The 12,127-nt window shown below is 44.3% G+C and overlaps 1 protein-coding gene across 2 annotated transcripts in view; it reads left to right on the top strand.

Moving 5' to 3' along the window:
- Window positions 1-1,832, top strand: part of NRDE2 (NRDE-2, necessary for RNA interference, domain containing) — a 68,239-nt gene extending 66,407 nt beyond the window's left edge. For both annotated transcript variants that reach the window (XM_069085984.1, XM_069085985.1), the window contains exons 13-14: window positions 670-741; window positions 1,400-1,832. In XM_069085984.1, the coding sequence (XP_068942085.1) occupies window positions 670-741; window positions 1,400-1,525 (198 nt within the window). In that variant the 3' untranslated portion in view covers window positions 1,526-1,832. The remainder of the gene's footprint in view (window positions 1-669; window positions 742-1,399) is intronic.
- Window positions 1,833-12,127: the final 10,295 nt, after the last annotated feature.

Below are 12,127 nucleotides of genomic sequence, written 5' to 3'. Positions count from 1 at the left end.
GGGGGGGAGGGAGGCAGGCGAGCGCGGGGTGCGCGGCCGGGGCCAGCGCGAGAGGGTGGGAGAGGAAGTAAGATGGGGGGGGGGGGCTACACAACAGCTGCTCAGGGTCTCATCTGGCCAGATCACACAGCTCTTCCCAAAGTGAGCTCCAAAGTAAAACCTCACGTCAGGGTATATATAGCCTTCTCCAGGGTCAGAGACCTTCACAACCCTGGTGACCCACTTGACCACAGAGTAACAAAAGTTGTGCCTCCTGAAAAACAAGCCTCCCACCACAGGCTCCAGGTGACCACATGCAGCCTGTTAAGGGGCAGAGTTTATTTTCAAATCAGGAAAGGTCCTCAAATTCACTTAAGCCTATCAAGCAGCAGGGAAGATCTTCAAATTACCATTACCATTACAGCTATAAAGGTTATGAAAGGCTTTGAACACCAAACAGAGGACTTTGGATTTGATCCTGGAAGTGATAGGGAGCCACTGGTGTTTATTGAGTAGCCTTTGACTGTGTCTGGATAACTGAAATCACCTAAGAGCTGACCACTGGTAAAGTTGGGTCATTGTGAGATAGCTAATGTTTTTGGGGGGTCATTATAGGATTTTTGGTTCTGACTGCCTCATGGCTCATTGCCCTATTTCTTTGGTCTCCTTTTTTTCTCTTTGTCCCTTTAGGTTTCTCTAGGAAACAAAGAAAGAAGCAAAGGTGTGTTTTACAGAGCTCTCCAGCACTGTCCTTGGGCAAAGGTAGGTTAAAAATAAAGGCTGATGCACGACTGAGTCTCAGTTTGAAGTTACATCACCTCTGTCTGTTGGGAAGGTTCTTCCTTGCTTGTGCTGATTGCTTCTTTTAGGAAAAATATGATTACGTTGGATAATAATGTATATTCTGTTGGGATTTTACCCTTTAATGTGACACTTGTTTTTCCTTTTCATACCCTTTCATTTAAAGTTTGAGGAAAGAATTTTTTGGAGGGACTAAGGGAGGGAGATTGTTTCCCCAAATTGTTTTTCCAGTCTCCACCTAGAGTCTAGGCTCATCTTAACTCCAGATTCTGTATTAACCTTCGGTTTTGCATCCCTCTCTTACGTCGCTTAATAAATACTGTGGCCAGTTGACCACTCCTTTCTGCTTGTCTTCGAGAATGTTCACATTTAGACACCATTTTATTTTTTTGTTTTGAGTAACCTTCCTAAAAGAAGACTTTTCACTGTACTTGCATATGTGTGGGGAGGAAAAAGAAAGGATCTTCTCTCTTATCATGTTAGTTGAAGCTGTTAACAGAAAGGTTCTTTTCCTGTGCCTTCCCAAATACTATTTTTTGAACATTGCTTGACTTCTCTCCCAATTTATAAGGTATAAATTGTCCTCTCCTCCTCATTTTTTTGTTCTCTCTTGTTACAGGTGTTATATATGGATGCAGTAGATTATTTCCCAGATCAAATGCAGGAAATCTTAGATCTGATGACTGAGAAGGAATTAAGAGTTCGGGTGCCAATAGAAGAACTAGAACTTCTCTTAGAAGATTAATGATGAATGAAACAAAAGGGTTAATGTCTCTAAGACTGAGGTCAGACAGTCCTTGGATAGCTTTGGAATGAACAATTTGGAAACTTGGACTAGGACTGGAAAGCTTTTTTTCTTTTCTTTTTTTTAGGACATTGTTTAAATTTTCAAGGGTATTCAGCAGTCTCTTACATCTTCCATATGTTTAGATGTCTTATTTACACAGAAACCTGTTATTTTATGGATTATATATGTGAATACCATGTATATATGTATAGAAAGACAAACGTGGATATAAATAATAAATCTTTTGTAGTTGGTTCCTTTTAAAGCCTTTGCTCAGTATGGTTCATTATCAGTCCTTAGAGGACATGGAGATCTGGAGCCAAGTATATTTGCCCCCTTAGCCTGAACCAGATGTGGGTTATGTATGAATTTGGGACTAAAGATTTAATCAAATCATGACCATCATCTCAGGGATCTTTTATTTATGCAATATAGAACTTTGACCTTTTCTTTGTCAGGTCAAATTCTAGGGTTGATGTTGTATGCCTGACTCTTTGTGACCCTATGGGGTCTTCCTGGCAAAAGTTCTAGAGTGGATCTCTCTTAAACACATCTCAATTTCAAAGAAAGCTCCATGGCTCTGTGCATTGAGTTAGTATTTTGTTTCCTAAGGCATTCCTATTATAATCAAGACCATCATCCATTCAGTAGCAGTTTTTATTGTTGTAAAGGGAAAAGTATGAAAATTACATGTCAACTCTTAAACTATAATCCCTGTCAAGGAGATGCTCCCCTTTTTCTCAATGCTGTTTTTGCTTCAGCACTTATGCAGTGAAGTGGGAAGAACACAAGTCTTGGAGTCTCTGCTTTGGCACTTACTTGCTGTATCATCCTGAACAACGCTTTGCCGTTCTGCCTCCATTTGCTCTTATGTAATATGGGACTAATATTTTCATTAGCTCCCTCACAGTGTTGTTCTGGTAAGCTTCCTTTAGTGCTATAGAAATAAGTATTCCTTTTACTTCCAGAGACCCATGGCCAGACTTCTGGTGACAAACCTCTCAGAATTTAGCCAGACCTTCTGGGTTTGGGATGACAGAGAGACTTCCTGGGCCGTCAGGAGGCCAAGCCAGCTTCGCCTCCATGCCATAACAAGGTTTTGGAGGAGCACACCAGTGGGAGAATTCACTTTAACTTTTTGTTTGTTTTCTAAACTAATAGAGCCAAAGTTGACCTTGACCGTGGCTTCAAGTTTTGCTACTTGAAGCCAATTAGTAATTATGTAAAAAGTCAATGTGCACATTCACAAGGAGAAAACGTTCTGAAGAAGTTGTGACTGATTTCACTGGAATCTTTAAATCTATTAAGTAGTTTAGACCTGAAGAAGACAGCTTTGAAGAAACTCTCGCTATTGAATGTAGATTATAGAGCTGTCTTTTTTTCCAGTGTTGCTTTTAATAAATGTCACTGGCTTTTCTTTGGCAATTGTAAAGCTGTATTTTAATACTGGAGTTTTATTTATTTTTGCTTGGTAGCACCTCATTTAGAAGACAAAGAACCTTTATGAAAACTGAGAAAGGAAAAGTTCTAATTGAAATTGCCGAGCACAATGTCCAGTGAGAAAGGGTTCAAGGAACTGGGAGGGTTTTAGTCTGCCGAAGAGATTTGGTCATGGTGTAGTGGAAGAAGCTTAGGACTTGGGGATCAGGGAGACCAGGGTTTAGATCCTGCATCAGACTCTTAACTATCTCCGTGGTCATGTGGCTGCTCTGTGCTTCAGTTTCCTCATCTGTAAAAAGAGGGGTTTAGATTCAGTGATTTCTAAGGTCGCTTCCAGCTTTAACTCAGTGATACAGGTGTGATGAATGAAAAACTCCAGAGACAGAGTTTCTGGGTAATTAGTAATCAGTTTATTAATTGGGCTAGCTAATAGCCAATACATTACAAGTCATTGATTTCTCTCAGTAATCAAAGACAAAACCATGGAGACACTGAAAAAAGGGAGTGCCCCTGACAGGTGAAAATCAACTCTGATGGGTGAACATTTAAGGAGAAGGTGGGCTGGAAGTCTTCAGCTCCTTGTGCTGAGACATGGCTTGATCATGAACCTCAGCCTTCTCCAGCCATCTGGACAAGAGGTATCCATTTCCACCCAGACCACTGTGGTTGGTTTTCTCCTTTCTTATCTGAATACTTTTGACTTTTCTGGATTGAAACATTTCAGTCTATAGCTTTAGACCTCTGAACTAGGTTCCCTGGAGCTGTTTCAAAATTAATTTCCTTTGTTACTTCTCTAACAAAGATAATACCTATTGCTTTCTGGGAAGAAGGCATGCTTCCATAAGTGCTGATAGGCTCTGCTATCTCAGGGCTGGAACTGAGTTCAAGTGCCTAGGCCTTTGGCCTGGAATTCTGCAATAGTCCAGGTGAAGGCATATTTTTAGCTTTGAAGTTCTATGTCTATGCCACCATATATTTCTATTTCCACTATGGTATTTGTTCCAGTGGAGTCATATACCACACACACAGACACACACACACACTTTAACATTCCAGTTCTTGGGTCCATATATTACTCTCCAGGCTTTCCTTTTCCTTTTGTTATTTACCAGGGCCTCAGATCTCTGTCATTTCAGATTTATCTGTTCAGAACTTTGAATCATCATAGTCCCAAGGGCTGCCACTTAAAGAGTCCACCTCCAGACTCCAGCAATTACATAGACTTAAGATCTCCTGCCTAGGATAGCTTCTTCACCTTTTTTTTTGTATCATGGACCCCTTTGGCAATCTAGTGAAGCCTGTGGACTCCTTCTCAGAATAATATTTTTAAATGCCTAAAATAAAATACATTAGGATTACGCAGGAAACATTCTTTGTCAAAATTCAGTTATCGGAATTTGGTTTTAAGTTCACAAACAACAATTAAGAAACTTTCCTCTAAAGAACTCGTTACCCACTCACACTTCTGCAGGTTCCCACCAAGCCACTATCCACACTAGCCACCAGTTCAGGCATCTGCCCTCCAAAAAGCCACTCACACACCCAGCCAGCCTCCCTGATTTCCCAGGGTAACAGATGATGAAGGCTCCCCTAAAGCTGCCCGGAGGTTCAGATCTTGGCATAGTGACACAGACAATGCATGTTAGTGAGCAAACGAATGAAAGAAAGAAAAAGGCTTTTATCAAGTGTTTACTAGGTGGAAAGTACTAAACAGTAGAGAAGTAAGACAGTCCCTGTTCTCGAGGAGCTCCCATTTTAATAGTGGCAGACAAAGCATTTAGAAGATTTCAACTGGAGGTCAGATGGAAAGGTCCTGTGTCCTTGGGGGTAGCAACAAAGCAGATGTTAATATGCCTCTTCTTTAATGTTTCATGTCATTTCTACTGATAAAATCATATAGCTAATAACCAATATATTACAAGTCATTGTATCTCCACCCAGCGTGGTGGCTGCAGACGCTAACCTGGAAGCATTGCAGTCCTCAGGGCTCTCGTGGCAGTGTCCTGGGCTGGCCCCATCAGGGTGAGGGGAGACAGTGCTTAAGGTGGTGGTGCTGGCCTGACCTCCCTGCCTGGCTTGCCTGTACTGTAGGGTGGCAGTTGGTCGTTGGTTGGTGTGGATGGTGGACCCCTTTTCTTTAGAAGTTGCTTCCCTGGATGATGGCTAAGAGGGCTGGAGTCAGGACCAGTGGTTTATCTTGTCACTGGCATCTGGTAAGCCTTTGTTTCTGATGGTGATGAGCAAGTGAGTCCAATCTTCACGATGATTGCTGCCCTCAGTGACTGCTTCAGGGGACAGGCTGGAAGCAGATCAGGTGGTTTGGGGGGCATTGCTAATCTCAGGACTCTTGAATTTAGGGTCTTGAGCTATGTCCACTGAGGTCTGAGGGGATTTGGCGATCAAGGTGGTGGTGGTGGTGATTGGACTTGCTTAGACATCCTGTCTCTCCCTTGTCAATGCATCTATTCATTGATAAACCATGGACACAGAAAGTGCTTGAGATCCACACTTTACTTACAACTCCCAAATTTCTTCATCACTGCATCTGCCTGACTACCCAAGGGCTAGCTTAACTACACCTATTTCTGCTGTGAGTACCAAAGTCAGGGGAAGATCTTGGTCCTTCTGTAGTCCTGAGGGAGGGGAAGTGGAGGAGAAGGGTAATAATTTGAGCCCTAGGCAGCTGTGAAATTACTCTGACTGGCCCTTCCCTGATCCTCCCTCTTGTATAATACAGTATGATGATTTTTCATACATACAATATAATAAATTTCCAGAGACCAAGAAGGATCAGGACAGCCCTTTGGAGAATGGGTTCTGAGATCTGGCCTACATATGGCCTTTTTGCAGCAGTTTTCACTCATTTGAGGTTTGCCAGTGTTGTGCCCCAATGCAGAAGGAGCTTTCTGTGAAAAAGAGATGTGCAGCTGTCTTGTGGGAGATCTGGGAACAGCTGCTTAGTTCTGAAATGAGGTCGAACCTGAAGGAAATGTAGACAGAGGCAGGCATACCTAACTAAAGCTGTTTCCCGATATCACTAACTAGAAAAGGCAGGATAGTAGAGTGGAAAGAATGCTGGCTTTGGAACTGGAAGGCCCCAGTTCAAATTCTGTTTCTGATACTTACTACTGGTGTGCCCACAGGCAAACATCCTGGATTTAATTTTCCTTCTTAAATGAAATGCAGCTAGGTGGTCCAGTGAGTGTATGGAGGACTAGAGTTGGAGTCAAGACCCGAGTTAAAATCTTACCTAAGGCACTTACTAGCCATGTGACTCTCAGCTAATCACTTAACCTCTCAGTATCTTAGCTTCCTCGTCTGTAAAATGGGGATAATAACAGCACCTTATGAGGTTGTTGTGAGGTTCAAATGAGATGCTGTATTGTGCTTAGAAAACCGTAAAACTCTACATGTTTGCTATTATTATAATGAGGGGGTTGGACTAGAGGTCTCCAAGGTCCATTCCAACTTTTAATCTCTGATCCTAAAACAAGATTTTTCTTAATAATGCTGAACTCCTATGACACTGCATTGCTAATTGCCTGCGATGCATATAAGATGAGTGGTGATAATGTAAGGTAAGTCCTTTTATTAATTCCCCGAGCATTTATCCCTGACATCTTTCTTACCACACGAACATCAGCATCCTTCCTATGGCCCTAGCTGACCCTTCTCTTGCTCCCCCCATGTCATGCTTTTACAAAATCAATCAGTGATGCTAAAGCAGCATCTGCCTATACATGACTAGAAATTAAATTCAGTTAACATTCATTGTATTATAGATGTTTGTAATTCATGATTGGAAAATAATATTAGAAATCAGTAAATTCAGTCAGGGGCAGGGAATGAATTCTTACAGTAGCTTGTCTCTGCGAGGGTACCTGCACTAATTTTTTGTGCCCACTAAATTTTGTTAGGTTGGGACAAAGCTCTGATCATCTCACCAAAGTTAAATAGTCCAGTCCAGCCCTGAAAAAAGCCAGTGTTGAACCAGACTGGTGGTTGTTCACCCCTCACATGCTGCACAGATAACCAGAACACTGCTGCCCTGGTGGGCCATGACAACCACATTGTCAACAGGAACCAGTGTAAGTTCTCTGGTCATGGTGTACCTTAATGGGGGTGGGGAATGAGGATATAGTCAAGGAGGATAGGAGGCAACCCTCACCTGGGGTTACTGCAGCAGACCTTTTGTCACACACTGTGGATGCCCAGAGGCCTCCCTCACAGAGATGCTGCTTCCTCTGGCCCCCACCACGTTCCACCAGCCAGGGAAATTCCTTTTATAAAACATCACAAGAAGAAGATCAGACTGGTCCAGTGGCCCCAGAGATGCCTTAAAGCATTCTGTGCTGAGCAGTGTAGACACGTTCAGCACTGGACAGTCATCGTAAGCACAGAACCAGGCTCTGACTGACTGGCTTAGAGGGCTCTCATACTCAACAGCCAATGCTGGGCAGGATCTCAGGGGAAGGACTGACTGCTGTGGGTTGGGGTGGTTTGTAAAGATCCCTAGAGACCAGGACTTGAGCTAGGCCTTCAAAGATGGATAAACTGGATGGATGGGGAGCAATTAACAAGCAGGTAGGAAGGCTCCCTAGAGGGTGTGGGACTCCAAAGAGTGCCTTCAAGGATAAATAAGAACAGTAATAATTATAACTAACATTTATAGAGTGCTTTACATGCAGTATCTCCTTTGCCCCTACCATGACCCTGTGATGTAGATATGACATGGCTTAGGTGAAAAGAACATTCCAGGGAAGGGGGACAGCGGGAGCCGAAACATGGCGGTGGTAAAATGCATGGCAGGGTGCTAAACAACCGCGACCACCCATGTTCAGGGGTCATTGAGTAGAAGTTTTGTTCTGGACCCAGAGATTGGGAAAGTGAGTGTTTGTAGCTACGGAAGCAAGGTCCTAAGGAGTCTGAGACCCTCTAAGCCAGTCCATCAGAGACTGGTTCTGTGCTTACCATGACTGCCAAGAGGTGACTGATAGATTTGGAAATGCCCCGTAAGCAGCGGAATGACTAGAGCCCTCCTGGTCAGGGGCAGCAGAAAGGGACAGCATGAGGAAAGCGGTGCCTTAACTCCAAGTAATGTGACAAGGACTCCATTCTGTGTTGGAACAGGGACAGCAGTGACATCAGGGTCATGAGCAAGACAGGAGATGACAAAGCAGGTGGGGGGGAACCTGTGGCCTTCATAAAGGGATTAGTTCTGTGAAGTTTGGATTCAAAGGGCCACACTTGAAGACCCAGAGGACCACATGTGGCCTCAAGGCTGCAGGCTCCCCATTCCTGATTTAAAGTGTGACAAGCTGGTTGGGTTGCAGCGAGTAACCTGGAGAGTGAGGGTTTCAGAGGTGATGTCACCAGTGGAGATGGGGCAGAGACAAATGGATGGGGACAACCTCTTCCCTAGCATAGCAGTTCTTAACCTGGGGCCCATGGATAGATTTCAGGGGGTTCATGGACTTAGAGGGGGGGAAATTGCATCTTTATTTCCACTAACCTCTACCCAAAACATTTCATTATTTAAAACCATTATTCTAGGAAGGGGTCTCTAGCCTAGGCTATACCAGACTGCCAAAGGGTTCCATGATACCAAAAAAAGATTAAGAACGCCTAAACTAACAGACCAGGCCAATTCCTGTGATGTCAGGTCACTGGGCAGAGTGTCAGAGGCTGAGACTTGAAGGGACAGGCCCGTGATTTGCCTCCTTTAGTTAAGTATAGCGCTTTCTTCATAGTAAGGACTTAAAAGTTGAGTGGAATGTCGTGGTGCTCAGAAGCCACCAGTCAATTGAGTGAAGTAGGTCAAACCAATTCTCTCGCCCAACATGCAGGAGTGTATGGTAACATGTGAGAGAGGTAGTGAGCTGGACACAAGTCAGGAAGACCTGGGGTCAAATCCTGCCTGCCATTTACTGGTTGTGTGATTCTGTGCAAATAACTTTCCTTCCCTCTGTTCCTGAAGGAGCAATATAAATGTTAACTAGTAGTAGTGGAGGTAATGTTTGGGGGGGAAAAAGAACAAAAACAACATTCGATTTGTAGAGCATTTCATACTTTTAAAACCAAGTCAGCCAGTGTTTACTCAGTGCCTGCCATGTTTATGGGCGTTCAAGGATCAGCACCTCTGGTGTGAGGGCTTGCTGAGTCCTGTTCTGGGCTACTTTTCCGACCTCCAAAGAGCTGTAGCACATGCAGCAACCGCACCCCAATAAGCCAACTCAGCAGACAGACTAGGGAACTGATGGACCACAAACACATCAGTGAGTTAGGGGGTGTCTACCCCAAGCCTCTGAAGATTGCCCCAGTGGAATGGGCAGATAAGAACAATGTGTTCCAAAGGCCGTGAAAGCAGCTGAAGTGAGGAGCACTTGTGGGCAGACACCCAAGATGCCAAGGTCATCCACTCATCCTGGGCCATCTCCAATCATCCTGACTCTTTTTCCTGCCACTGGACATTGATGACTCTGGAAGAGAAATTGAAGATGACAACTTTGTGCTACTTTGCCTCACTTAAATTCGACTCACCCATGAGTCAAGATGTCATCCTGTGATGTCATTGGTCCTTTTTGAGAACGAAGGACAGACAACTGTGTGCCAGATACCGTGATAAATACTGAGAATACAAAGAAAATCAAGACACCGTCCCTGCCCTCACAATCGAATGGGGGAGACAGCATGCAAACAACTACATACAGGCAAGATATAGCCAAGATAAACTGGAGAGTTGGGAAGAAGATGGCCTCAAAAAGCAAAAACGCTCCAAAGGACTTGCTTGAGTTAGCACAGATAAATTCAGTGACAGAACCAAGACCCAAACTCCAGGTCTCCTGACTCTGTCTATGTTGTGGTGTTTGCAATACGGCCTTGGCAGTTTTTGGAAAAGAGCAAAGACCAAGGAAGATTAGCAGCACAAATCAATCAATAAACAAACAAATGCAATCATTGCCTTGAACTCTGGAAAAGAGGAAAAATGAAGGAGTTTGGATCTTGGAGTCCTTCTCTCTAGGAATTCATTTCCGGGGAGTCCTGAACTGGTCCCATATATAAGCCACCATTCTGGAACTTCCATGCTTCCGAGCAGCATCTACTCCAGGGGAAGGCCACAGGCCTTTGCCTGTTTTTGTCCCAGGACCTTCTCCAATTCCCTTGAGGCTGTTTCCAGATCAGATCCACCTCAAATTGCCAGGTGCTGTCTGGATGCCTTCAGATTGTGCTTTTGCCTGCTCTTGCTTCCCGGGAATAGGGCTACCTGGGCCTCACGGATACAACTGCCACAAGACTGGACACTGAAGGAGATGCTTGAACAGTGAGATCAACTGCTTTCCTCTCTCTAGCCACTGATAACTTCCCTAAACTCATTCTCCGGTGATTAACGTACTCCCACCTGGCCCTAGCCTCTCGGTCCCAGCGATTCTAATCTACAGATGTCATTGCACAAACTCCATTCTTGCTCCCCCACCCCCAATTTCTTTATTCTCATTCTCAAATCCACCCCCACCTCCAGTGTCCCATTTTAAAACTACCCATCCACCGTGCTCTCTGGAATGCCTTCTCTGTAGGTAACAAACTTGCTTTCATCTTAAATATTTTCCTTTGCCTTTCCTTCCATCTCCTTACAATCACTGAGACATGGCTCCGTCTTGCTGATGCGACATCTCTTTCCATCCTATCCAGCACTGGTTGCACTTTCACTTATTCCCCAATTCACTGGTCATAGTGGGGGTGTTGGCACTTCCAGACTCTCTTGCTACCATGATCCCTCAGGAATCTTGCCTCCTTTGAGGCTCATTCAAACTGTATTTATCACCCAGCAAGATTCTGGTATCTGTTATCTGCTGACCTCCAGGACATTCCCCTTCCTCCCTCCCTTAGGGACTTCGGTGCCTAGGTCACTGTCTTTCTCTGCTCCCCAGCCCCTGCCCTCTTCCTCGGGGATTTCAGCATCACTTGTGGTACTTCCTCGAATGCCCGAATTTCCCAGATCCTCAATTTGCTTGCTTCCCGCGACTTAGTTCTCCATTCCATCTCAGCCACACACAGAGATGGTCATTCTCTGGCTTTTTGTCCACAAGCCACTTTTGGCCACATTTGTGAACTCTGAAATTTCTTTATCTGATTACATCTGCTGAGGACCCAACCAACCTCTAGTCATTTGGGCTCATAACCTAGGCGTCCTTCCCAACCATATAAGCGGCTCTCCTTAAACGTTTCCTGTAGCTGATTTCCTGGTCCTTTATTAACCCACTGGCCTGAATTTCCGCTCTTAACGTTGATTTCCTGCTTCTTTCTCAACACCTTTGTTTCTGGCACACCAGAGAAGCCCTAGGATACATTCTGGTTTAGCCTTTTGGCTTATGTCCTGTTTGCCTCTGCCCTCCCTTGCTCTCGCTCTTCCCTTCCTGGCAGAACTCAGTGGTTCCTCCCCAGACAAATGTGGCACTGTCTCTGTCCTTCTGCCACTATCCAATTTGTCTGCTTGTGGTGGATTGGACCAACCTATCTCCCTTTCCTCATCTGTGAATGGAAGGGGGCTGGACTAGATTAATCAATCATTAAACATTTATTAAGGGCTTATTATGTGCCCAGCACTGGAGATGCAAAAAGAGGCAAAATACAGTCCCTGACATCAAGGAGCTCACACTCTAATGACTAGATTGTCCCAAAGGTCCTTTGAAGAGCTTGATCTATGATTCTTCCTGTGGATAATTTGTAACCTGGGAGTTGGAGGGTGAAGGGGAAAGAAATAGTTTAAGGACTATAGTGTTTGTGTATATACGTGCTGTATAGATAATGTGAGTGGAGGCCCTACTAAGTGCTTGATACATATTTATTCTTTTTTGGGGTGGGTCTTTTTTCTTTTTTTTTGGAAAGAGGAATCAGGGTTAAGTGACTTGCCCAAGGGCACACAGCTAGTAAGTGTTGAATGTCTGAGGTCGCATTCGAACTCAGGTCCTCCTGACTCCAGGGCCGGTGCTCTATTCATTGCTCCATCTACCTGCCCCTTGGTATATGTTTATTTAAAGAATGAGCATGATGTGATAAGACTGGGAATGAGAGTTAAACAGACATAGCTGGATTTAGGCCCAGATGGATTTCCATCTGGTG

The sequence above is a fragment of the Petaurus breviceps genome, unplaced genomic scaffold (genome assembly GCF_028583685.1).
Source record: "Petaurus breviceps papuanus isolate PSGF00001 unplaced genomic scaffold, PetGlider_PUasm1.0 177, whole genome shotgun sequence".
Taxonomy (NCBI): domain Eukaryota; kingdom Metazoa; phylum Chordata; class Mammalia; order Diprotodontia; family Petauridae; genus Petaurus; species Petaurus breviceps.
The sequence above is the reverse complement of the archived record's forward strand: the minus strand, read 5'-3'. Positions and strand labels throughout refer to the sequence as shown.